The sequence below is a fragment of the Neocloeon triangulifer genome, unplaced genomic scaffold, assembly GCF_031216515.1.
Source record: "Neocloeon triangulifer isolate White Clay Creek 2 clone unplaced genomic scaffold, ASM3121651v1 ptg000020l, whole genome shotgun sequence".
NCBI classification, from domain to species: Eukaryota; Metazoa; Arthropoda; class Insecta; order Ephemeroptera; family Baetidae; genus Neocloeon; species Neocloeon triangulifer.
The window spans coordinates 1,179,940-1,207,363 of NW_026775561.1; the positions used below are offsets into that span (position 1 = coordinate 1,179,940).

The 27,424-nt window shown below is 36.8% G+C and overlaps 1 protein-coding gene across 16 annotated transcripts in view; it reads right to left on the reverse strand.

Moving 5' to 3' along the window:
- The window catches only part of LOC132203822 (hemicentin-1), a 165,978-nt gene that overhangs the window by 69,162 nt on the left and 69,392 nt on the right, over positions 1-27,424 (reverse strand). For all 16 annotated transcript variants that reach the window (XR_009442469.1, XM_059631929.1, XM_059631920.1 and 13 more), the window contains exon 2: positions 16,283-16,463. Coding sequence is in view for 15 of the 16 variants with exons in the window: in XM_059631929.1 (XP_059487912.1) it covers positions 16,283-16,463 (181 nt within the window). In the remaining variant the exon portion in view is untranslated. The remainder of the gene's footprint in view (positions 1-16,282; positions 16,464-27,424) is intronic.

Here is a 27,424-nt window from a genome sequence, read left to right on the forward strand (position 1 = left end):
AATAAATAGAATCGTCAAATTAAATTCCTAAACGAAATTGCTGAACCAAGTTGAATGCAAAATTTTCTCTTTTAAATGCAAAATTGGCAATCAAAATGGTTCAATAATTAACGCGCGGCGAACGAGAATTTCCATCGGAAATAACTGTAATCACACACCTCCGATTTTCAATTCGCAGCAGCTTTTGAAATACACGCAAAAAATTAATCCAGCGAACGTGAATAGAGACCTGAAATTGGAGCCGCAGGGAAATGAGGGAGGAAAACGCGCGCGCACTCGCTGATTATTATTCCGGGTTTAATGCCGGATTTAATTCCATGAAGTACTTCGGGCGGGTCCGAATTTTTATTTTTACATATTCGCGGCACGTAAAAGATAGTAGATGTGTGTGTGTTTTGCAAACTCAGCCGGCGCAATGTAGTTTGTTGTGCAGGCAAACTTTAAATGGAGCAGGTCATTGCAAATCCCTTGTCGCTGCGGGATTATTCGCGCCGCAAACATGAAATTATGTTCCGCGGCTCTTTTAACTCTGCTTTTGAAACAAGTTGCCGCTAAAACCACTCTGATTTATTATTTCCGTGCAAAATTCAAAACTCCTCCATTATTTGAGACACAATTGAAAAATTTACTGCATAAAAAAAAACTAGAACACTTTTGAAGACAAATTTCATCCAATTCAATTTTGAAGTGAGTTTCAAATTAGGTCATTTTGAATTATGAAATTTAAATGGAATGAAAAAGGCCGTAAAACCTTCTTTTGGTGTTGAAATAATGAGACGAATTTACGATCGTGAATTATTAGATGAAAGTTCTTTCTCATGCAAATATAAATCACGCGCTTTTACTGTCTCTTGGAGTGACATAAATCTGGAAGCAATCTTCATAATCGTCAATTTTGCACGGCGCGCGCGCGGCAGCTGCTTTTACGGCCGCAGACATATTATATATGAATTATACCCCGTTTTATACATTTCTGGCTGCACTTGGCGCCATAAAACGAGGAAATGCACCACTTTGTAGATAAGCACTACAGAGATGCACTTGATGCCGATTTACGACACGGCGGTCGTAACTCGAAAAATTGCCACTCCGCCGAACACACGCGACAAATTACTTTATGGCCTGGCACTGCAACCGGCCCTTTAGATTCAATTAATGATATCGACCTGCGAGGAAAAGACACAGAAAGATTCAATTATCAGGGATGATTTTTTAGGGTTGAAACTCTCTTTACCGTAAATTAGAAAAGGTATATTGAAGAAAATATAATAAAATTATATTATTTTAAATAATTTAACGCAACGTTTCTATCTATATAAATACAATTGAATGAATTTATGAGAGGAAAAAAGTATAAAACTCCATTTCATTGTTGGCCTAGATCGGTTTTGAAATGTACGACTTAATGTTTGTTGTTTGCCCTGAATATGCAATTGTCGCCCCGTATTTGAAACGATACGTCCCGGAGGACAACAGAATTTATTTGCTCCGTTAATTTATTGAAAAAAGAGTCAAGCGTCGATGAACTTTTGCATCGGGCCTTCGGGTGCTGCCATTCCATTATCCGCTGCAGCCATTACACGCGGTTATCTATCTGCTTGTCCCATTATACACATTTTATCTCCATATCAGGAGGAACTAACACTGCACCGGCTATAATTTATTCAAACTGTATTTATCTCCCATTGACATGCACTACTTTTGTACATCGAGTCGCTTTTTCTATTTGGTTGGTTGGGAACAAAAAAGAGTAAAAGTGCTTAGTCAGCTAATTCATGCAATTGAATTTATTCAGAGAGCCGAATTTCTCTGAGAAGAGAACTCGATGATAATCAAAAGAGACAAAATCGTCTCGGCGAATTTCATCGGCTGCAAGTAGCGCGTCTCTGGGGAAAGAGGCGGAGGAGCAGTCAAATGGTAGCTTTCTTGCTATTAAATTCGTAATTTTCTTCCTCGCTGCGCCCACTTTTCTTCTCAGAATTTCCCAAGGAAAGAGTGGAGCAAAAACGGTTACTTTCAAAGAGTTGAAAATTTCGCCAAAAGTTGAAATAATAAAATGAACAAGTTTTATGTATAAAATTTGAGAAAAACGAGAGAGGATTTGCAAGTGCGCGGGTCTGTCGGAGCACAAAAATTCCGATATTTTTTGCTATTCTTGGCAGCGCTGCGTGTGTGTATTGGCAGGGGAGGCGAATCTGCCTTTCCCTCTTTGGCACTTAGTATTCCTTTTTTGTCTAGCTGCGATACTGGCCATTGTGCGCTGGCTCCGAGTATCAGAAAAGGGATAAAACGAGAGCGCCTTTTCTTGCACGCGGCGTAATAGAATTTTACTTATTTTCGGGCGTGCCGAGACCTTCCATTGGAATTGGGCAAGAAGGGCCGAAAGCCGTTTCCCGATAACCACACTGGCCAGCACAATTTTTATTCCCAAACAGGAATTAAAGGGCCGAGCCACTTTCGAATAGAAAATATTCCATTGCTGAGATCATTGCGTAACGATTCAGAATCATTTTACAAAAATGTTTTAGGAGAAATATTGGTGGGGCTATTATTTTTCAAAGATTTCTAAACGGCGGCCATCTTTGTTTAAAATTAATTATTTTGTTTATTAATTTTTTAATGAAAAGTTTCTTGTCCTGATTGCTGGAGTTTGTGCGTCTAAAATTTGGCAATTAGCTGGAATTAAGTTGGCAAAAAGTAGAAGATAAGTATTAAAAACGAGCGGCCATAAATTCGTCTCTCTGCGAGCGAGTTGTGTAATTTAGGAGAAAAGAAAAAGAGCTGCGAAATCTCGCTAACCTACTAAGCCACGCACCCCATTTACTTGGAGGGCCAACAATGGGATTTTTTATTAAAGAGGGCAGGCGAGAGAGATTCTCATTAAATTTTACTGCGGCTCTCTCTCTCTCTTTTCATCCCGTAGCGTTTTACTTTTAAGGGTCCGGGCGATTTATTTTCATTTTTTCTTGCGGCGAAGTTTCTAATAAAGATCATAAAGGTGTAACTTTTCTGATAAATTGAGAGCAGATGCAATTTGGCCAAATCTTATCTCTCGTCGGCCCCTTTTTAATTCCTTCGCTGGAATGAACTGTTAAAACACAAGTCGCGCGCAAATTAAAGTGGAAAGCGCTCTTCCTCTTCTTCCTTTGCCTCTTGAAAAGTTTTTATCTCGCTTGAAAAGGAGCAAGACGCTCGCTCGCTCTCTCTGAGCGATAAAAAGCCTGAGCTATTATTTCACTCAGTGACCTGCTATTATACATTCGTACAGGCAGCATAATTAGAAAAGAATACGACGACCCAGCACGTCATCTCTGCGACAATGAGAGAGCACATCCCTATCTCTCATTCTTTTCACAGCTGCAACGGCTCTCAATGTTCTCTTTCAACACTTCCCAGAGCCGGTGAATTTGTTCAGCCGAGTTCATTCAAATTTAACTGCAGATTTTTGTTTCTTACAGAATATGACAAATTCAAATTATCAGAAGGATTATTATTATTGTAATTATGTGAAATTATAATGTAATAAAAAATTCTAATATCTGAAGTTGTGCTCAAATGAGCTTGACTTAAAAATCAAATTATTATATAAATATAATTTAACAAAATTAAGTTTAAATACCAAAAGTAGAGTGAAATTTCCTCAAGTTTTTAAACTGAGCAAAAGCAGAATAGAATAATAATTTTTAATATCTTCATTAATTTGTTTTCAAAAGAAAAAAAGTTTTTACTGATATTCTTGCAGCTTGTTTCTGGCGCTATCGGTGTTATTCAAATCTGGGACGGCGGATGCTGCGTGGGTCACAGGTTATCAATTCCACCGATTCTTTATCATTCGCCTCGTAGCTTACGTAATATTGGACCAATTCATCTAAAACATTCCTCATTTAAAAATATTTAATATTACATTATTTGAACAAAAAAATACTTAAACAACATTTTTAAATTCTAAAAATAAGGACTTGGATTATATTTATAATGTCGTCAAATCCACACCATTTTCAGAAACTTGAAAGTATGAGAAAATGTGGAAAATTAAAATGACGAGATGGAAATGCAAAATAACTGACCCAAAATTTGAGAAGCGTTACGTTTCCTTATTTAAATTTTTTTAGGTTTTTCACCATATCTATTCATTGAGCAAGAAGGAAGATTTTATCTACGCGCAGTTTGGACTGATTTTATTAATGCTGCTTCTATTATGGCTGGATTTGTTGCAGTTCACAAAGGAAATCACATTGGCAACCGCCGACTTGACTTTGTCAGAAAATAAACCAAAATAAATCCTTAGATTTTTTAAATTTAAGTCAATAATGATCAGCAATGCTACTGATTCAACTCAAATACAAAATTTAATTAAGAAATGCTTAATAATATAAGAAATTCGAGAAATTCAATAATATAAACATTGTAAAAAATAAAATGCTCAATTTTTGTTTCAAAAATGTCCCTGCCGGTTAAAAAAGTTAATTTGCTGACAGTGAAGAAGCAGAAAAAGTAAATTTTCTGTTAATTTTTAATAATCCCACATATTCTCTATTACTGAAATTTATTTTCAACTTAAACTTGAAAGAAAGGGAGGAATAAATGAAAAGGTCAATCTAAAGTTAATTAGGCTTTGAAATGAAATTTGACTCTGGGCGAATTCCGCGACGAGGCAAGAATAATTACAAGAGAAAATGCAAACAAGAAGCAGCTTCATGGCAATTTGGCTCTTCTCTGTGGCACAAGAGATGGTGTTTGTCGCGAAATAATCGTGGGCGGAGCGACAAAGAACATCACTCATGGCGAGGTGCGTTTGTCGTTGCAGCCGAGGAGGAAAAAGCCGAATTCTGGGGGTCGTAAACGGCAGATGCGCCGCAATTAAATGCCGACGCGGAATGTTATTAATTGGACACACACGCGAGAGAGCGAGCGAACGTCTGCATTGCATTAAGTTAATTAATTAATCAGAGACGCGCGTGCTTGTGGCATTCCGATTTGCAGCCACAAACGGAATACGAAACCCTTGGCTTTGAACCAGCCAAGATCAACAAGCCAAGTCAAAACTTGCGATTATAATCCAAAGTTTGTTCTTCTAAAAGCAGCGGCAAAATGAATTAATCTGCAAAATTCGAATTAAATTGATAGAAAGGAGAAAATCCTTGTTTTTAAAATTTTTTTTAAAGCAACTGAATTTTATCAACTTTCTCCTAAAATGCCATTAAAGGTGAAGGTATATTTTTAAGGAGTATAATTTTTTCACAAATTATCTTATTAACTTTAAAATTAAAAGTAAAGTTTCCACAAATTTGCTCAAGTTTAACAGAGATTGTAGTAAAATTTTAATTCTTCCAATAAAAATTTACTGGTATAGTCAGGATATGCTCATGGAAAGTCTCAAAAACAGTTTTTTTAATTACCAATATTTCTTTATCCAATTGTTCTAAATAGTTCATTTAAAAATTGATATTGTTAGGACAAATCATAACGGAAAAAATATAACAATTTCTGATTTCACTGTTATTTTCTTTTATTATTGAGGTAAAATGAAACGTATGCTATTATTCAAAAATTCAATTTGCAGCTTTTGAATGTCGGCCAAATCCATTTTTAACAGGAAAATAATTCTGGACGTTTGCGCTGCCAATATTTCTCCGTCCGACGCTGCTGGCAAATTTCGCGCACCCCCAATAATTCTGCACTGCCCTCGCCTGCAGAATATGTAGAAACGCTTCCGCCCTCTCCCTCGCTCCATAAACATAAATATAAAGCTCGCGTATCTTGTAAGGCGCGCGCGGTCGAGAAAAATAATCCCATCCGCCGCCGCATGCGCCAGAAATGTTGAATTTATGGCGCATATCACGCCACTATTTTCTGCTCCGCCAGAAAAAAGAAGAAGCTCTCGCGCGTGCATATCAAATGCGTTCAGACAAGATTTTATTCTCGGTTTGGGGCGACGATTTTTCTCTCTCTGATCAATCGCAATAAAGTATCGCTTTCGCCCCTCACAAAAGATGTGGAAGCTTTTAAAGGGATAAACACGAGACACGGACCAGCTTTTGACTGCAAAAATTTAATTAAGCACTTGTAACGAATGATACAAAATCTCCTCTTCAAATATTAACTCAACTTTCATCTGAATTTCAAGAAGATTGTAATTAAAATTTATACCAGTAAATAAAATTGATCAAAATTAAAGATACATTTTGTTAGAATGAACTTTGAAGCGAATTAAGAAGACTATATTCGATTTCCTTACAAAATTAAATAAGAAAAGCATTGAAATTTATGTTTGAATTTTGAATGAGAGAAAAACGCCCACTCTCGGCAGCATTATTTACAAAAACTCTGTCCAATTTGTGCGTAATCTGGCTTTCATTGGATTGAAACGGAGATCCCTTTTGCGAAAGAAGAAGCTGACAAAAGAAGCCTGCTTTTCCTGCTTTCATTTGGCGAATAATTTCACCGGCGGCTGTACAAATAAACACAATTAGACGCGCACAAAAGGCGGACTACTCGAAAATAATTGGCTGTTGTACGAGAAGAAGGTTTCAATGGCCCATTATGCCACATCACCATGCTTGAAAGTGTGCCAACGATTTGTCGCTGCTAAACTAGAAGCGGTCAACATTATTTATGCGGATTTCGCCAAAACACACACACGCGCAAATATCGATTTTCTACTCCAATTTGCATGTCGCGTTGTTATTTCTCCCCTTTCCATTATTGGATCGGTTTCAATTTCGTATTTCTGCGAAAGGAAAGAAGAAGAAATTGGCCAAATATAAATTCGGTTTCTGCCGAGCGCGAAAGGGAAAATGTAAGCTGAAAAGGAAAAGTGACAAAACGAAAGGGGATTATTTATCTGCAGAGGTGCGTGGCGAGAATTGAGAAAAATGTAAATCAGGTTGAAACCTTTGTTTGCAGCAAGGTTTGCCAACCACGAAGGGTGCAAAAAGTATCTTTATTGCAAAAAAGCTGCTAAAATATTACCCCAGGGATAAAAATAAATTATTTTTATTAACATAAAAGTATAAATTTAACTTTATTTTTCTTAAATATTTGCACTATAAAACCCTCACCAGGCAATATTTGGCGTCTAAAAACTGCATTTTTTTCAAAGGGGGCAATTTTCCATTTTTTTTTTTATTTTTATTAGTTTTTGTGTATTCTAAATCTTTTGGAAGACACTTAAGAGAAAAATATTTCTTACAAAAGTTGTAGAAACTTTAATTTTGCATACTTTTTGTGTTGAACATTTTCTTCTAAATCCAGTGGATTAAAAGTTATAAAAGCAGAAATGTTGAAATATGTGATTTAAAAAATGACACAATTTCGACGTTTTTCCCCCAAACAATCAAAGTTTTTGGCGTAAATTGCCTTATTTAAGTAAACTTGGTGATGTTTTTTAAAAACTGCAAAAAATCAAACATGCGCCATTTTCCAAAGGTTAATTTTGCCAAAAAAAAAATATCAGAAAATGTGTCTCAATAGATGTTGAAAATTTTAGAGTGGCGTAAACTTTTCCGGGGTTTTATGAGAAAAATGAATCATTTTCATTCTCATCAAAACCTTGGTTTCAAAATTATGTGAAGCGGAGTTTCTGTAAAAATTGTCATCACTTTTCAACTTCAAATAATTGTTGATTGACAAAAATGTGCAACAAAAAGCTCAGCTCTCTTTTTGAATGGCATCACTGGGGAGGAAAAGTACAAAAAGTTTGAAAACCCTGCAATTCCGACTGCGGCGAAACTAACGCCGGCGTCTCGTTTTCAAAGTTAATTAACGAAGTTTGCCGTGGGCTCGACGGGCGCCGCTGCCAAAAAGGCAAAGCGCAGCAAGCAGGTGGTGTATGTATACGCGTGGAGGGGGTTGAGGGGGTAGGAGGGCCGCCCGTGTATTATTAAGGTGGTGCAAGTGACCACAATAAATTATGCGCGCGGGGCCTGCGGCAGCATAACAAGAGCCACACATCTCGCCTCCGGCCTCCTTCAAGGTGAATTAACCGCCGCAAATATGCATGAGAGAGGAGGATAGAGAGGCCACCTTTCTCGCGTGCCTCTCTCGCTTCTCGCTTCATTGGTATGCAAACGCGGTTATTTTTATCGCGGGTCAAGCACAAGACATACCACAGATAGAAATGAGTAAAAGGTATGAAGTCTTCAAGATTGAATTTATATAAATCTCTAAAATGTTGAGTCAAAATTAGCGAAAATTAAGATATTAAATTATAATTCCATGTTAGCCGAAGTGTATAGAGATAATGAAATTCCAGAATGGAATTTTTTAAACAGCTTTAAGGAGAAAAGTCTACTTATTTTTATAAAATTGCAGTTCTCGAATGAACAAAAGAGTTCACCGCCTCAGTAGAAACGCGAATCGCAATCAAGTTGATGGGAAACTGCGAGACAAAAGTTGCACATTCGAAACAAACCATTTTTTTCTTCGCACTGCAAAATTGCTCATGCAAGTTTCTATTCACGGTTGTTGTCGGGGACGATTTGAATGGAAGCAGCAAATCCCGTCGCGGAACGAGGGCGACGAGGTATTTACAAAAAAGAGAGAAAGATGACGCGAGAAATGACTGCGTCGGGGGGTGCAGATTACTGTGCACGCTCGCCCCCGGCGGCCGGGCAGGGCCTGGGGGTGGGTTTAGTTAGGCAGGCAATCAAGACCTGCACAATTAGCCGTCTCGCTCGCTCGCTCTCTCGACGGAGGCGCTCGCCCTCGAAAAAGTACTTGAGCATTATGAAGAGGCTTCGTGCATGCTACATACCAAGCCCCACGTGCCATTCACCTCTTCCCTGGGCTCGAATTAGCGAAATGGGAGAGGCGGAGGCAGAGAAAAAAAAATGTACTCGCGGAGTGCAGCAGCTTTTTAATTCCACCGACGCTAAGTTTTTCTCTGGAGAGATTTTCTCGTTATTTTGTGAAAAGATCCGGCCACTTGACCTGCGGGTTGCATACCCTCGAGTGAGCTCAGGGGCTGCTAACGAATGGAGGTTTCGCTCAAACTTAATTTTTTAAGGGTGCAGCAACGTTTCTGAATTTTTAAACCAAAGAGTACTTTCTCCGTACACTGCAAGATGCTTTTACTTTTCAAGAGTGCAGAGCTGAATTTTTTTAGGAGAGAAAAAAAGCAAAAAAAAGCGGACCAAGGAGGCATAGAATGAAAAATTTAATTCCTTGGGAGAACTGAATTTTTAAATTTAAATTTTTTGTTTTAAGGAAATTTTATAAAAGTTTTTTTCTCTAAATTGGCCTGACCAAATTTAATGTAGATATAAATTTCACCAAATCAAAAAGTCTACAAATTATTAAAAGAAGTTTAATAACAACCAGATTTTTTTATTTTTTTATTAGAACTGCTGCAAAAGTTAGCTTTAAACTTATCCGACTTTATTATTTACTTACTTTGCTTATCAATATGAATGATAAAAGTCTCTCTTGAAAGTTGGGAGAATGTATTGCGTTATTTCGCCTTCAGCATCAGATTTATATTTATACCTGGCGCGTCCGTTACAGAAGTTTGCGCGTCTTTTAGCGAGATGAGGTGCAACTCGGGCCGTATCACTTCCACAGAGAGATATATTTTATTGCATAAATTTGCGGCGAAACGTACGGGGCGGGAGTTGCGAACAAAATAGGAAATTTATTGCCTCATACCGTCGATAAATTACGCGCGCGGCCAACTTTCTTCTTTTAAACCGACGATAATATATCGAATGCGCCGAATTGCAAATGCGACGGGTGAAATTTTAACGAGCAGACTTCTTTGTTTAAGACTCACTTGTGTATTTAATAATCTAAAGTGGAGCGGCGTCATCTTTTATGAAAATAACTGCAGCGAGCGAGTCTAGGGTGAGAGAGAAAGAGCAGCCGGCAGGCAGCACATCGACTTCAAAACGCTTATTACTCGCGCCGGGTCCAGGATTTTAACAGACTCAAAAAATATGAACTTCAAAACTTCAAGAAATGTAAATTCTCTAAATGATTAACAATAATTTTGATATTTTGACCTAAATTTTTTCAAATTCAGAAAGTTCTAGTTCTATTTGAAAATTTTATCATGCATACATGGAAAATTTAAAATTTTGTTATAAACGATTATTTAAGTTTCAGTGAGTAATGGCTGCCTTCAGGCCAACGAATCCTTCTTCATTTTTAATTGAAAATAACAAACTTCATTTCAATGCAACCTTTCAAATAGAGTCTTTGAAGCTTATTTTAAAATCGTCAAATCTGAGGATTCTGAAATTACATAGATTTAAACTGCAAGGTCGAAAAAGATTGTAAAAAACTATATTTCAATATAGAAAATAACCTTTGTGAGGCAGAAACGCGATTTCTTTTTTAATAAATTGGAATTGAAAGGAGTGCGTTTAAATTCCACAACCCCGCCGGGCTTTGTGAGTATACACAACACGTTTTTGGCAGCCGCCGCAGAAAAGCAGGAAAGAAAATTCGCGCAAAATGAAGAGGCCAAAGTGGGGTTGACACGGAGGCAGCGAGTTTTGCTCCTCGAAAAACCAACCGCGCATATTTTTCCATTCCTCGACTTGGCCCCGGGGAGAGAGAAAGAGAGAGAAAAAGAGGGCTGCAGGCGGGGTTCGGTGAACCGTGATAATCGAGGGTAATTTTTCGATTTTCGGCCTTTGAATGAAGGTGCAGCCGGGCAAGGCAAGGTGCAGGGGTGATGGATCGACTAGAAAATCGCTTAATTTCCAAATTGAAACGCACCTCGGGCAGGTCTCACTTCTTCTAAATTGGATCTCATTTTTTTATTTGATTTATCCAAAAAATTGAATTTCTCATGCACGAGGGGTGCAAATATCTGTTAAAAGCACGAAATTCCTTATAATTTTTCCCTTTCCAAAGTCCTAGGTAAGAAAATTGTTGGAAATTTGTGGATTGTTTACAGATTTTTATCAAAAATTGTTGATTCCAAGCAAAACTTCACCTCGACACGAATTCGATTTCTACCATTTTAGATTTAAGATAATGTAAAAAAATGAGATTAAAATTAATTTGCGGCAGCAGATGGCGCTAATGGCAGCGTCGAAACTATTGGAAAAGTTTAAACGCTCTCTCGTGAGATCTGCGACCGGAAAATTCAAAGTGGTGATTAGCCCGGTGGATTCCCCTGACGCCGATAACTCTCTCACGGCGAAGAGCATCAATTAGAAGGTCTCGTTAACAACTCTCGATGAAAAGCGAGAGATTGAATTCTTCCCCCGCGAAATATAATCAGCGCGCGCAGTCGTAATGTTTGACTATTAGCTCAATATTATCGCAGGCAGGCGAGGAAGGAAGGAAGGGTTGATGTGCGTTGCTGGGGTTGCAAGTGCGGCCTTAATTAGCGAGCGCAATTGCTGACAAGTCATGTTCGCACCCTGCTTTGGCGAAAATGGAAAAATGCGCGCGGACCGGAATCATCATCGCGCGCATTCATCATTTCTTCCGAGCCGACGAGTTTCTGCCCATTTGCCTCCTGCGGCGCGCGCGAAAATTCCGCCAGAGTGGAAAAGTGGCTCCCCGCGAGTGTTGCCACCCCCGAAATATTCACACCACGTCCGTCAAATACTCAAATAATACTCAAATACGCAAATCGGAAGTAATAAATGCTGTTTTTGTCCAAATCATTTTATTTAAAGCGGAATGATTTCTTTTTTCAATTTGATTGAATTTTATTTGTTGATAAACTTATTGGAAATTTTGCGTCAGATTAATTAAAACATGAGTCAATTTTTAAGTTAAGATTCCTGAGACAAATTGTAACTGAAATGCTTGTTATTTCTGAGTTTTTTCTTCAATAAAAGGGAAAAATTGTTTGATTTTGTAACTATGGGCGTGATTTTTTAGCAAAATATAAAAATACAAAACTATAATCTGAAAATTACAGTTCTTATGTAAAATAACACGGGCAACATTTTTTTCATATAAATGCAAAAAGAAGACCATCCGCCAAAGGCGCAAAAGTGGACTTTTTTAATAAAAAAAATCAAATAATCGCTTAAAAGTGAACTTGCCCTTTGACCTGCAGCCTTAGTGTCAGCAGAAAACTTGCTCGGAACAAACAAAATGAGTCTGGAGAAGATATTTTTATTGCTGTAGCATTCGCGGTTGCAGATTTTAACAATTTTTAAAATGCTTCAAAATTTCCTGCAAAAAAACGAGGAATTTGTAACTTTTTTTTTAAATCTTAAATAATTTCAATATTTTTTAGAGACTTTAGCTATAATATTGAAATTTGTCGCTGGCGTGCTTAAGCGATTAATGGTTGTGAACGCGAAACCCCAAAAATGTCGCGTAGGTGGCGGCGGAGGCGAAAGTTTGCAGCACGAAATTTGCCGACGGTGTTTTCCGACACACACATTCCTGCGGCCATCGCTTCCTCCCTCACTCTGCATATCATTACAACCCTCGCTCGCTCCCTGTACATCGAGACAGGAGCAAAAAGTTGCATGGCGGAAGCTGCAATTAATATATAGGGAATCTTTAGTGACAAATTAGTTGCCGAAGCACACTTGGCGGTTTCTTGGGCCGCTTATTTACAGCAATGAGGGATCACCGACTTTTTACACCAAACTTTTCCGCTTCAAGTCAGTTTTCTACTTTAAAAAATTAAGCATTAAAAATTCGCTTAAAATATAAACAAGGACAATTTGAAACGAAATTCTTGTTGTTTGAACTTATTAAATTTATAAAAAAAGTGATTCTGTTTGTTGACCTGTTTCACCTGCAGCTTGTTTTTGACGCCATTGTCGAGGTTGATGCAAAAATGTGGGTGCTAATGGGATTGCCCTCGTCGCTGCTGCAAAAGTGGAAACGTCAACAAAATAACAGTGCAGTCGGCCGAAGAAAAGTGACCTGGAAAAGTGCACTCATCAGCCAAACGATGTAATAACTCTGAAGGATGCGCGCACGACTAATTGCAACCACTGAAGCGTTGCAGTGGAAAATTTTGCATGTAAACAGCAAATAGCTATTTCCACCAAAATAAAAACTTGTTCGAAAACAAGAATTTTAATTTAGCTAGGAAAAAAACATTTTACTCTAATTGAAGAGGATGAAATCACAAATTCCCCCACAAAAAATTGTAGTTAAGGCCATAAAGATCATTTTGATTACCAGAAAATTGGAGGTCCACTCGTAAATTTGTGTAAAAAGTTTGATTGAAAGTTGACAAAACTCGGTTTTTGAAGTTTTCAAGAAAATCAAGCTAATTTTTTAGCACTGAATTAATTGATATCTGCAATCAAATGTCAAGATAATTCTTAAGTTGATTCTTTAACTACTCAATTAATGACACATTTTCAAAATCCAATACAAAGATAAAGAAGGATTTACGAAAACTGCTGCAAAATTAATTTGGGTAATGATTTTTGAATTTTATCGGTGGGTGGGTCAAGCTAAGGAACTAAGGTATCTCTTCTTAATTGTGACCAAGTTGCTAGGTCAAAGGGGACTGACCCTGGCGAAAGGTCAAAATATCAAGTTTTCTGCCCCTTTAAAATAAGGCAACCTGACAAAAAAATCCAAGCCAAAAGATGCGTCACGTCATTTTGCATTTTAGTACAAATTTTCAAAGATTTTAAACAAACCGTTTTAAAGTTATCGTTCTTTTAAAAATGATCTTTTTGGATGATAAAAAATTGATACTTTTTCTACATACATAATTATTTCGGTCAAATTGATTGAATTTAAAATTGTATTCCATTCAAATAAGAGCGATTTTTGAAAAAAACGTTTCATCTAATTTAATAATCATTTCCCTCCGAAAGGAGTGTTTCACAGTTACACTGCATTTCTATAGTTTGGTATCAGAGTGCAGCAGACGGAGGTGGATTGCGAGTGTTTTTCGGAAGGGGTAATCCCGCGTGAATCACGTGCTGTGCGTCCAGCAACAGCGGAGAATTCGCTTTGAATAATAATCGGCGGCGCGCGTTGAATGGCGCCCACGCACCTCGTCACAAAGGCTAATGGGATGGGCAAGCAAGTGGAGCGTGAACTATTTAAATCCTAATGCGATCCGTGTGTACCGATGTTGGTCTGCAATTTCGCGCGCGCGAATCTAATAAATAACCGAGGAGGACAAAAGTTGCGCCAGATGTGTTTGGGCTTATCAGGGGCCGGCGCGGGGATTACATCGAGGGTGTGACTGACTGACTGACTCTCAATCTGGCGCCTAATCAAAATTTGATCCCGGCTTATTTGCGTGCGTCACCCCTCGCAACTCCTACGGCCCGCGGCACCAAAGCCGGAAAATATTGCGGCAAAGTACTCGCAATTCTCGGCCGGCCGAGAGCGGATTATTATTTGTAATCGCCGCACTTCACACCGTGTTCAACTAGCTGCGGTCGAATTTCATTACACCAACAAAATTCAACAAATTTCACGCACATTTCGAGCTGCTTTTTTAAGTGAAAAGGCCGAATTTTTCTTTTCAAAATGACTGAATTGCTTCGTAAGAACATCGATGGAATTATAAAATGACTTGTACAATTGACAATTCTCGAATATCAAAGTTAATGGTTTATAATATTTGAAAAAGAGTTTCTCATTTTAAATTAATCAGATTAAACAAAGTACATCCTTTCTTCATCTAAATGTTAATTTTAAAGTTTAAAAAAATTGAATTATCAGTTTCGCTTTCACTTTATTTTTCATAGCTGTTCTGTTTTGCTTGTGTTGAGAGCCTGTAAAAAAATATTGGAATTGAAAGTTTCCAATAAAAGTGAGTTGTGCGCGATGATTTGTGCTTGAAGGCTGCATTGGCGCACAAACTTGGCAAACACGATAAATCTGGCCGCGGAAATGGCCACTTTTCGAGACGTTATAATATTTCATGGGCTCTTTGTTGTATTTATTACCGCAAAACGAACAGCAAAAATGTTCTCTTTTTTACTGGAGAGAGAGAGAAAGGAAAGAATTCTCTGCTCAACTTACAAAATGTTCCGACGGGGATTAGGAGCGCGCAAGTGCGTAACGCTCATATTTCAAAAGCCAAAGTAAATCCTCGTGAAGAGGTCTTTCTTTTCTTTTGTTTCAAGAGTGCAAAGTGCACGTGCGACGAAAGAAACTCGTAATCCATATTTATAAAAAAAAAGAACGTGCGGCGCCAATTTATATCAAAACAGATTTACGAGGAGCGCACCGTAAAAATTACATAGACCGTCGCCCATACATCAAGTCGTCAAGTTTGAGGGACGCGACATCATCTGCCCATTAATATACAACGCTCGCGACACTCTATCAAAATCCATTGTCGCGTCATAAAAAAATCAGAGGTGGTTAATTTTGGAGACGCTCGAGAGTGCAGAACTTGCAACAGCGCGCATTTTTGCTGCTTTTATTTTTCATCCCTCTCAGCGCGCGCTGCGTAGAGTCTTAAAACACGTCTTAAAACACCCACCACCCAAGCCAATACAGCCGCTCGCTTTTGACCGGCCGCCCCAATAAGATTGTACCACGCGAAAGCACGGAAAAAATTTAACAATAGAGGTGGCCAAAGGGAGGTGCTCAATTTTGGAATAAATAGCGCGGCCTCGCAAGGCTCGCTCTCTTTCTGGGGCCACCCAAGTGAGATATCAATTAATCATATATTCAATTCAGCCATTGACAAAAAATTATATATTTTCAAACACACAATATTATGTAACCATTGCACGAATAACAATGCTATAGTAAATTTTCCTTTTCTCAAATACACATGTATTACCCTAGTTGGTCAATTTGACCATATCTTTGTGTTAAAACTTTCTGCGGCCACCCAAGTGAGATATCAATCAATCATATATTCAGCCATCATATTTTTATTTGTGCTGCAAATTAAAAATAATAAGATTTTCATTTATTTTTGGGTAAATTTTTTATCTTCCTAAATACAAAGTCAATGCAATTTGAGGGAAAACTTGTTTTGCCGAAAACTTCCAAATGTAAATCAAATTTTTCAATAGAAAAAAGGAAATTTTTAATTGTAAAATATTCAGAGATGGAATTTTTCTTCTTTCTTTTTTTTCAAAATTATTGTTCAATTTAACCTCTTTTATAGCTCTGTGGAACAAAAGGATCCATCGCGAAGATTGGCTTATTTGGCGTGAGAGTTTCGGGGAATGTTTCGCTAATAACCGGGAGGTGTGTGCGTGTGTGTGGGAGCGCGCGTGTTTAATTAATGAGCCAATTTGCGCAGTTCAGGTTGGCTCATTTGTCGGTTCCAATTAGGGCGGCTTATTTCCTCTTAAAATTCTTTGATGATTTACGTTTTAATTCATTATATTGAAATATTCAAATTGAAACTCACCGTCCGGCGTACTCGCCCTCGGCGCGGGCGATTTTGGCCGCTTCGCTGAAGACGAAGATGCGCGACGAGCCGCGGTACCATTTGATCGAGTGCAATTCGCCGCACTTGCCAGTGTCGATCTCGCACGGCAGCAGCATCGTGTCGCCCACCAGGCCTGCGATGTCCGCCTGCGTGTTCAAACCTGCAAAAAAACAAACAAAATCTTTAGAAAAACACTTTTTGAAATTATCACAATCAACATTTTTAAACTGAAACTATCCGTTGGTTTTTCTTATGAAATTAATTCTCTCTGTTAAGAAACTCAGAACGAAGATAAATTAAGCGAGTTAAGTTAATGATTATTATGTATTGTGGAAAAAATGGAGAGATGGCGCTCCTGAGGAGCTGGGCTTTCAGAATCTATTCAGATTTTTAAAATTGGACCAACGGTTAACCCTTTGGCGTGCAAGTTCGCAAAGTAATTATTAGCCACCCTTTGAAAACGACACGTCAATTCGGGCGACGATTTGAATTAGACTCCAAATATAAAAACGACGACTGCTATTTGAAAGAAGTCGTCGTTTGCAATTGGCGTCGTTCTTACAGAATCAGACCCCCAGGTAAAATAAGAAATGATCAGATGTCCAAATTCAACTTTTATTCCATTTTAAAAAAAGAAGTGGCAAAAATTTAAAATTGATTGAAAAGGAAATTTAAAAAAAAACCTTAACATATTGGTTGAAATGATGTTTTTAAATCCACCAATAGTTGATTTGTCATCAAATACATATATATTATTGAGTAACCTCAATTAAAACATAAAAATTGCACAAATTTTGGCTTCAATTACTACTTATTAGGATAAATTGGGTGATCAGTGTTTTTCCCATAATTTGATCAAACAGTTTATTTCTGGATCTTTTCATGGAATTGAGAATTCCTCATTAATTACCATTATCTGCTCGAAAATCGGATAAATAATTGGCAGAATGTTTCATAATTCAAAAACAATGATTAAGTGATTAAGCAACGGCTTGATTAGCGCCGGAGAGAATCTTGTGTGTGTGAAAACAACACGCCAAGATGAAAACAAAGGAGGATCTCGAGTATATATTCAGAATTTAAGCACTCGTTAGCCGACGTGTTAGGTTTTATGAATTGAAGAAGCACTGCAGATGAAAGCAAATTACGCTTCGCAGCTTCAAAGCGAGAGACGAGACGGAAAAAGGGCCACTGAAACACACACACGCGACTTGCGCCTTTTCCACACACAAAGAGCGTCAGAAAGAGAGGCGCAGGTGCCTCAAAATCATCTCCCTAATGCGATTTTCAGTGCTGGCCTCCCTGATGCTTGAACAAAAAACGGAAGAGAGGTTTTAACTAGAGAAAACTTTCGGAGATAAGAAGATGTTCCGAAATTAGAGGTAAAAAGTTCATAATTATATAATTTTACCTTCGTCCTAATAAAAATTGGAAAGAAATTTTAAATATTAATAATTATAAAAAATTGTCAGTTATAATCTTCAAACAAGGGCAACACATGAAATTGCAAAATAATTGACATAAGAATTAAGCAGAATTTGAAAATTTATCAAAATATATGGCCAACTGCACAATTTTTACTTGTGACGATTGGATTTGAACTTAACCTGAAATTTAGTGAGTTATGAAAATTCAAAATTTGCAAATATTTTGCTGTTATTTTTATCTGAATTTTATTCAGTTTTGACTTGATTTGTGAATAATAAACAACAATTATAATAGTTAGAAGCGAAAAATGAAGTTCAAATAATGAAAACTATGAAATTTTTGAAGGAAATAATGTTGCCATTTCATTAATCAAAAATTTATTTGAAACCAACTGTAAGATTGAATGCATATTTGGTGTTATTAACAAGGATCTTACAATATCTAGAAGTTAAAACTTCTGAACCTTTTCTCAATATGCAAATTTATGATATCAATTGACCCATTGATTTTATTATTCCATATTTCATCTTAATTGGGGTGATATTTAGGTGACTTGTTGAAATTTTTATCAGTTTTGGTCGGGCATATTTAGAGAAGAAAATTCCCCTAAGAAACAATGTTTTAAAAATTCAGTTCTCCAAATGACTTAAATTTTTTTCTTACTACGTCTCCTTGAACTGAAATTTACAAACCAATGCTAATGTAGAGAAAAATTTCCATGGAAATTCATCGGGCCGTTTTTTTCCAAACAAATTTACAATTTAAAATGACGTGATTATTTCATTTCTAGTTACGTTTTATTTTACTTTTGATGATTTTGGCAAGGTGAAGCTTGCGATGGAAATAATTTACAGGTGCGATGATTTATTTACTCGGGATTCCGGAATTAGTGTTTTGTTGTTTGTGCTGCGCGTCTTTTATTAATTCGGCACACATCCGCGCGCGCGCTAACTCGATCAAACGCGACGAGTTAATTGTAATTGAGTTTGCTGGGCTCCCCGGAGACGTACGGCCGGAAACACACAAAGTTGTTGCTCGCGCCGCACTTTTGAGAAGGCCCAATCAAGCTGCAACCCTTTGAGAACAACAACCTTTGGCAAAAAATGAAAGTTTTTGCCGAGCAAACAAACAAACAAGGAGAATAAACAGACGCCGCAAAAGCCAATCAATTACATGCGGCTTTTCTCTCTTTTCTCTCTCGTCGGGGAATAATTAGCGCTTCGATTGGTGCTTCAAACTCGAGTGCGGCGCTGCCCGATTGCTCCTTTTTAATTATATGAAAATAATCAAGTGCGGGAGAGAGAAAAAAGTGGAATGTGTTTTCAAATACAGAGGTTAACAGATTTTTCTGCGGGTAAACAAATTGCCTGGGATTCGAAAAAAAGAAAAAGATATTAGTTCATTTTAATTCTGTTGGAAATAAAATTCAACAAAAATTCTGTAAATACAGAAGGCTAAAAAAAGCCTTTTAATTTTGTATTTAGTAAATTAACATTGCTATGATTTTTTTTTTTAAATTTAATCTACAACTTTATTAGAAAAAATATAAGACCATGCAAGTATTGATAGAAAAATTTGTAAAAAAAAATTAATTTTCTTTTAATTCCCTCCAAATTTCATCCTGGGTTAAATGCTTGCAAATAATCTCATGCTGTATCAAAATATGTAACTAAAATTACAAATATTTAAAAATTCCAGTAAAGACCCCAAACTTTTTTGTAAAAATTGCATAATTTCTTATAAACGATTTAATTTTATCAAAAAAAATCCTGTTTTTATACCAGTCTTCTCTAAAAATTAAGTCGCCATGAATGAATATTTAAATATAATAATTGCAAGAAGTTTTATTTTAATTTATTAAGAATTAAAAAATATTCATTAAAAATGCTTTTATGAGACTTTCTTTACTTGTTCTGGGAATTTTGTTGAAAAAAATCCTTAAACCTATATGAATTTGCAATAAGGGGTGCTGAACTTTCTCTCCCCGTTCACGTGCCACACACACACGCTACTAATGACGCCCTCTTTTGTGACTGAGGAGGCACCTCTGGCGCGAGAATCGGAAGCGAATTGGAATTTCAGCGGCAAGGGTGGCATCACAAGGTGCGCGTCCTTTTCAATACATGCAAATCGACCCCTCGTTTTTCGATCCATTCTCGGTTGAGCCGCTGCACGTGGAATTTCATATAATATTTACAAAAGTTTAGTGCACCCTTTTCCTCGCGGCCAAATATTAAGTCCCCCCCCCCTGCAGTTCGGGGAAGGCAAATGATGCGCGGCGATGACCTTTACGGCCCAAAAATAAATGGCAAACGTGGCTCGTTCGAGCGTCAAATATGAAATTTATGCCTGCGCGGCGCACCAAAAAGTTGCAGGTTCCTTTCAAAACTTTGCACGCGCCACCAATTCCGTTTCCTGCTGTTGCTTCCTCACAAGAAAAAGTTATCGATTTCGTTTGAAGATCAATTTTTTGTAAGCACAAATTTTAAATATTCCAATAATTAGAAACTAAAAATTTACCGATGAGATCAAATAAATGTTTCGATCAAATAGTTAATTTATTTTTATTTTAATTCGCTCCAAAGTTTATTCTGTTGATGGAACTTTGCTTATTGTGAAATGCTGATTGAAAATCTGTTCAAGGAAAAACACCTTTATTGAACTTCAGTTCTAATTAAAGACGCATTTTTATGTACTTTTGAAAATTTCAATAATTTATCAATTTTAGAACTAAAAGAGTTATTTTTTTGCTCCAATGAATATGAAATTTTTAATCTCTGCATTATTAGGAAATGTTGGTAGCAGAGAATCATGATGAATTACTAAAACACTGCAGGCTGCAAGTTTTTCTGTTGCCAAAGAGAAAAACAGACAGAATTGGCGACGCAGACAAAGTATTGATAAAACTTTTATCACACAGACGCTGACTTTTGAACGTGCAAAGAATAACGCGGCGAAAAAGTGAATGAAACGAGCGAGTCTATTTATATAAAAGCCGCCGGTTTTTCCTTCTTTTGTGCGCGATAGTCCATCACTGTCTGCTCTTTTTGAGCCACTTTCCTCTGCTGGAAAAACCGCCGCCGCCGCCGCCGCCAAATTCAGCGGCCACGAAATCGCAACTTTTGTAATTAAACTTTGCAAAGAGAGTTTAACCCTTTGTTTTCAAGCGCACCTTTGATGAAATTAGGAAAAATCATGCTCAAAGTTTTGATAAAAGGATAGATTAAAATTTCCTTTATGTGAAGGAATAAATTGATTATTTGCAAATTTTATATTAATTTCTTAAAGTAGATGAAACCTTCTGCAAAATGTTTTTCAAATCCTTCAAATTTTAATGGAATACAATAAAACATACTAAATTTGTTTCAAATATGACGAAAAAAGTATCATTTTCTAATTTTTAACTCATCCGAACGGAATATTTTCAGTCGTTCGGACCCTGTTTATAACTCAATAATATTTTCTAAACGGCTTGTTCAAACATTTTGAAAATTTGTATTCGGATGCAAAATGACACGGCGCATCTAATGGCTATCTTGGATTTTTTGTCCGGTTGCCTATTTTCAAGGGGCATAAAACTTTATATTTTGACCTTTGACCTAGAAACTTGCTGACCATTGAGAAAAGATACCTTGGTTCATTAACTCCAACTTCCTTTCAAGGAAATTAAAAAATCTTCACCCAAATTAATTTGGCAGCAGTTTTAATAAACCCTTATGTTTCTCCGGCGGCCATATTGGATTTTGAAAAATATGAAAAAATTTCATTACTTGAGAATTGTAGGAACCAAAGTATGAACTATCATGTTATTTGATTATAGAAATCAATAAATTCTAAGCGCTCTAAAATTGGATTGATTTTCTCCGAAACGAGAAAAATGCAAAAAACCACGTTTTTTAACATTCAATTAAACTTTTCTCAAAAATTTATGGGGTGACCCCCAATTTTCTGGTGCCAAATCTGTAGCAGGGTTATCAAGGAACATGCTGGTGGGTCACACACCTTTGCCGAAGTTAGTTTCGTTTACTTTAAATGGGATTGAATGATTTTCTTAAAAATTGTCCATAAGCGAACCATGTTAAATTCAAACGCGTTTTTCTCAAAAATTTATGGGGTGACCCCCAATTTTTTGGTTATCAAAATGATCCTTATGGCCTAAACTATCAGTTTCTGTGGAGGATATTGCTGCCCTAAGGTGGTACCATCCTCTTTAATAAAAAAAAGCTTTTTAAAAATAAATGGAATTTATCAGATTTTTTTTATTCCTTTTACAAATTCATTTTGAATGAAGATCTTTGCAAGTTGTGTCAACATAATGTATATATTTTTCTTTAATTTTAAAATATTTTTTCTTAGATTTATGAAACCTTTTTTAAAATATATTTTTCATATTTTTTAAACATTTTCACCACTATTTGTTAATGAAAAATGGTGATGGATTTTACTTTTGGCGATTGTCCTTGCGGAAAGGGCGGGAAGTTTTTGCAGCTGTTTTCAATGCAGCATAAATCTTGTCCCGGCGGCTAATTTACGGCTGCTCTGCTCTAAATAATACATGGGCGCGTTGTGTGGGAAAGAACGAGCGCGAAAGCGGCGCCTCAATATTCGCTGCTTTTCTCGAAATGAAAAATACGAGGTGGGCGGAGTTGGGAATTGCGAGACCCCATCTTCAGAAAGGCCTATTTTCTTGTTTGCGCCACGCAAAAGAGCCCTCTCGGCTTAATCGCATTTTCCTTTCCCTGACGCATAAACATTTCACGCAACCAGGCCAATTTGAACCTCAAATCTTCCTTATTGCTGCCCACGAAATTATTTCCCTCCCCTTCTCAAGAGGAAAAAAAACCTACCCTAGAACTTATTACTTTTTCCAGTGTATCAAATCTACACTGAAATTAAAACTTCCGACTTTTTCCTATAAGATCCAAATGTGAAGTTGACATACTTATTTGGTCAGGCCAATTTTGAGAAAACAATTATTTCAGAAAATTCCTGGACCTTGGACATTTGCAACATGTACACAAAGATTTCCATGACAATTGAAATCTTTTGGATTTTTCCTCATTTTCTTGCAAATGTTTTTTCTTCTTCCCTTTATTTCGTTGAATTTTGGAGGAAATGCTCAGCGCAGAGGTGTGTTTCGCTGGCAGGGGTGGATCGACAGGTAATATTGTAGACTTTGTCAAGTGGCGTGTTCGTTCGCCGCCCTCTGCACCCCCTTTCGATAGCGGCTTTTCACCCCGGCGTACGCGTTTCCCAGGCCAGTGCTTGAATTTCCATTCTGTGCCTGCAAATCCTTCAATTCGCGCGCGCACTCTTTCTCTCTCTTTCTCTTTTTAAGTATATATTCGCTGCTGATCGAAAGCTTAGCAACCCTCGAGGGAGAGTGACTTGGAAATGGAGCGCAGATGTGAGGGAAAAAATATGCAACCACTCTTCTTCCTACCTTTCCGCAAAGACAGAACAATCCGAATGGAGATTGTTGATTCGGAAATCATTTTTCTTCATTCATTTTATATTTGATTCATAATTCTTTGCTCCAAAATATCTTTAATTTTGCTAAATTTATTATTAAATTAGTTATAAATTTTCAACACTTAGCATTTTGAATAAATTGTATAAATTTCAGTTTTTTTAATTTTATTTAATTTTGAGGAATTAATAAAATTTTAAAAATACTAATTATTGCAAAGGAAAAGGGCAGATAATTAGCAAGAAGAAGAATAACTGACTGAATTTGCACTTGTTTTGACCTCCCTTCTGGGTTGTTTATCAAGACCGCCTTTCACTTTCTATTTAATATTTACAGCGCGACACGACGAAGAGATAATTAATCAAAAGCAAAATACGCCACGGGTCGTGCTTAATCACAATATGGCGGCGGCGGCGGCGGGAACGAGAGCATCTGCGAGAATATATTGCAAAATTATTGTACGCTGCGATGAGGCGTGCGTTGTTTTGCGTGAGTAATTGGAAGCGAAGAGAGCGAACAAAGCAAAACATTCTTTCCACCTAAACATCTCCCCAAGAAGTACACATTTTAATAAAAACACACGACGCGCGTATTTCGCAAGGAAATTTCATCTCTCTGATGCAGGCAGGCACCGCGCGACCTCTCTTCAATAAAACCAGAGACGATATTTATTAAAAACGAAAGACGTTTTCCTTCATTCTTCAAGCCTGAGAAAGGGATGATGCAAAATTGGCACAAATGAAATTTAATTTCAATATTTCCTTCTATTTTCACAAAGGAATATTCTTTGCTTTTCAATAAAAATAAAAAGTTAATTGAAAAGTACAAAAGTATAAAAAGCAAATTTTTTTTAAATAACTTAAACAGTTTTCCATTGAATTTTACAAGTAAATATTGATTTTGTATGCAAAGCCAAGAGGAAAAGAATCGTTCAAGGTTTTCGGTGCGCTACACTTGACATTGAAAGCACACATTTGTTGCTGAAAAATCGAGAAGAAAAAAGCTTGAAAGGACACTTGAAATCAAAGCGAACGCAAAACATTTGCAACGAAAACCTTTGAGAAAAGCAAAGTGTTTTGCCTGAATTACGCATGACAGAGTTGACAACACACAAGAGAAATAAAAGTAACTCTGCCCTTTTCAGTCGTTACAATCTCGCCAACTTTGATATTATCGACAGAGCAAAAGTCCTTGTTAGTTTCCTTCGTCAAAGGGACACACGTGCTTGATTCTATTTTTGCTGCAACTGAGCTGCTGGGAAATAATGGAACCAATGAAAGCAGACAATAATAATCGTCGTTTCTTTTTTTACCGGCAAACTATGTGATTGGATTTCGATCCACTTCCTTGTTACTGATCTTGGAGAAGAAGAAGAAACGATTTTCCCTAATAATTATAGCAATTGAATGAAGGAAACAATTCCATTAAATAAATCTTTGAAATTGAATCAAAATTGATTTTCAAATGGAGAACAAAATATATACGGGATAATTAGCAATTTATTTAATTTTTTACTGATAAAAATTGCAAATCTACTTCTATTTTGAGCCTAATTTAAAGTTTACCTTTCGCCAGTCAATATTTCAAACATTTTTTATGTTCATCTCAATGCAAGTGTTTTTTTTCAAGCTCTTTAAAAGTTTAGGGTTCTTTTAATTTTCATATATAAATTTAATTATTTGCGCTGGCGTTCTGCAAATTTAATTCCTTCCAATTTATTCTCTCCCTCGGTGCGAAACTCGAGTATTTTTTTGAAAAAAAAAAAATAAAACTTTTCACCCCACACGCGCACGCAGACCGCCATTAATTAAAGCAAATTGTCGCTGCTCCCCTCACGAATTTCGGACCTGAGCACTGAAAAATCCTAAACACTCTCGACGCAGCGTGCGGAATTCCACACAATTATTTCAAAAGTCGGCGGAGCAGCCGAGTTTCAAGTGCGCGCGTCGCAAATTTAATGACGGGTTAATGAGAACGGCCCAAGTTTTGCAAATTTCGTTTTAATCCGCAGATTGTATTGCGCGCAAGAAGTTTTGTTCCAGGCAACGCAATAATGTGAGCCAAGTTGGCCGAGAGCTTTGTCTGCCCGTGACCATCAATAAAATTGATAAGCTGCTTCCGAGACCCGCCGCTGCAGGAACACGAGGCCGAAATTCATAACGGAATATTGTTGTGTTCCTTTAAGTACAGCCCGCGCTCATTGTTCTCCGACTGCGCAATTTTCATCTCGCAACAGACAGCAAAAGTTAATAAAAGTCAGACTTTTGCAGCTTCTATAACTTTTGTTAAAACTCCAACAGAAAATTATGCTGTTGAATTTGTTGGTCTCATTCTTGAACATTTATTTTTGGCAAAAGATCTCAATTTCAAAAGAATCTTAATATACTTTTTAAATAAAATTAAGGATTTTTTCGGATAATTTACACTCTAAAATTGATGACCGAGATGATTTTCAAAGAGGAAAGGCACTTTGATTTATAAAATTGTTTATTCTTTCTACAAAAATTAGTATATTTAACAAGTTTCTATTAAAATTTCCTCAAAGTAAAGCATAGAAATCAAAAGAAAATACCCAACAAAAGTAAACAAAATTTACTGTTTTTGGTTTTCATATATTTTGATTACACATAAAACAAATTGCAAAAAGATCTAAATTAATTTTGGAACAAATTATAAAAAAAATTACATTCTCAAAAGTCTACAAATGTTGCTGGCTAATTTTTTAAGTAAATCATTAGTCATTCTCAAAATAAAACCGGCTTCAATGGATTTTTCCTCCAAAATTAAGGGGAAAAAGCTCATTTTTTTTTTAGCGTTTTTCAAGCCTGGAAGATTTTTTATCCGCATACATTTTCCACAGTTTTCGCAAGTACAAAAAATTTTGATTATCTAAAGCGATTGGGATGAAAAATTGCAGTCGGCCGGCATTATTTTTGTGCCGTGACGCGAGCGAAATTTGCACAATTGCAGAGCAAAAAGGGTTTTTCGGACAAAAAGCAACAGCAGATTAATCACAGCCACTTTCAACTTTTTTCCCTCGAATTGCATTAAAGTCGCTTCAATCAGCCCTTTGTCTTTCTGTGCGAAATTGGACTGCTGACCGCTGATTGGCCTTCACAGGGAGAAAGAAAAGGAAAAAGGAGGAAGATCGGCACACTCAATTACTTTGACAGCCCGAAGCAAAACGCGCACCTTTCGGGGCAGGAAAAACCGACGTTTTTTCACTGTGACGACGGCAAATAAAGCAGAGAGAAAATAATAATAAAAAGCAGAGAGAAAGAGAGGGGCTCTCTTTGTGCAAATACCAAATGGACCACGTAATCTAATAAATTGGCTGCCGCAAAATACGAGATCCGCTATCATATCTCAAGAGCAGCATTTCTTATTGTGCTCGCCGAAAAATAATCCGCCATTGAATATTAGAAAAATTGATTTTCCATCCGACGGGGCCAATTTGTCAGCCGACATATTAGCGCATCCCCGTCTCCCCCGGCCTCGCCCCGAGATGCATCTTTATCTTTTTTCTTCGGCTGCATATTGTAGCAATTTTCCCGGATTATTTTCCCCGACGGGATCGACTTTGTTCCGAGCAATAAACAATTCGCCGCAAACGGCTCCACATAGGAGAGAGGCTTTGCCTTTCCATTATTTTATATTGCAGGTGGATTGACACACCAAATAAAATTCAGCCCCACAAAAGACCTCCGTTTCGTGCAAAGCTCGCGTTCAGATTGCACGACCAGAGAAAAAGATGCTTCAAAACCTTTCCTTGGAAATTTAACGTTATTTCAGAAATTTCAACAAATAAATTTAAGAAATAAATTGAAAATAAAAAAATCATGAATTAATTTGAAATGATGAAGTTTTAGAATAAAAAAAGCTTCCTGTCAATTTTTTAGTACGCTTTTTTAATAAAAAAGTCGTATTGTCTCGGAAGTATTTTAACTCGGAAAAAATTCAAGCCAGTCTGATATTGTCCTAATTTTATGAGCTTTCCTAAAGTTACACCTGCCTATATAGGTAAAAAAAAGTACCTTTGAACGATGGTGTATTAAAATTTTTATAGTTCTGTTCTATGCAATAAATTCACTTTTGTTCAAATTATTGGAATTTTTAGCATTAAAAACTGTCTCTCTCAAGCAAAGTTTGTAAGGTTTTGAAAGCTCATTAAATTTCCTACCGAATGTTGTTGGTTTTACGTTTTTATAAGCAATAGAAAAAAA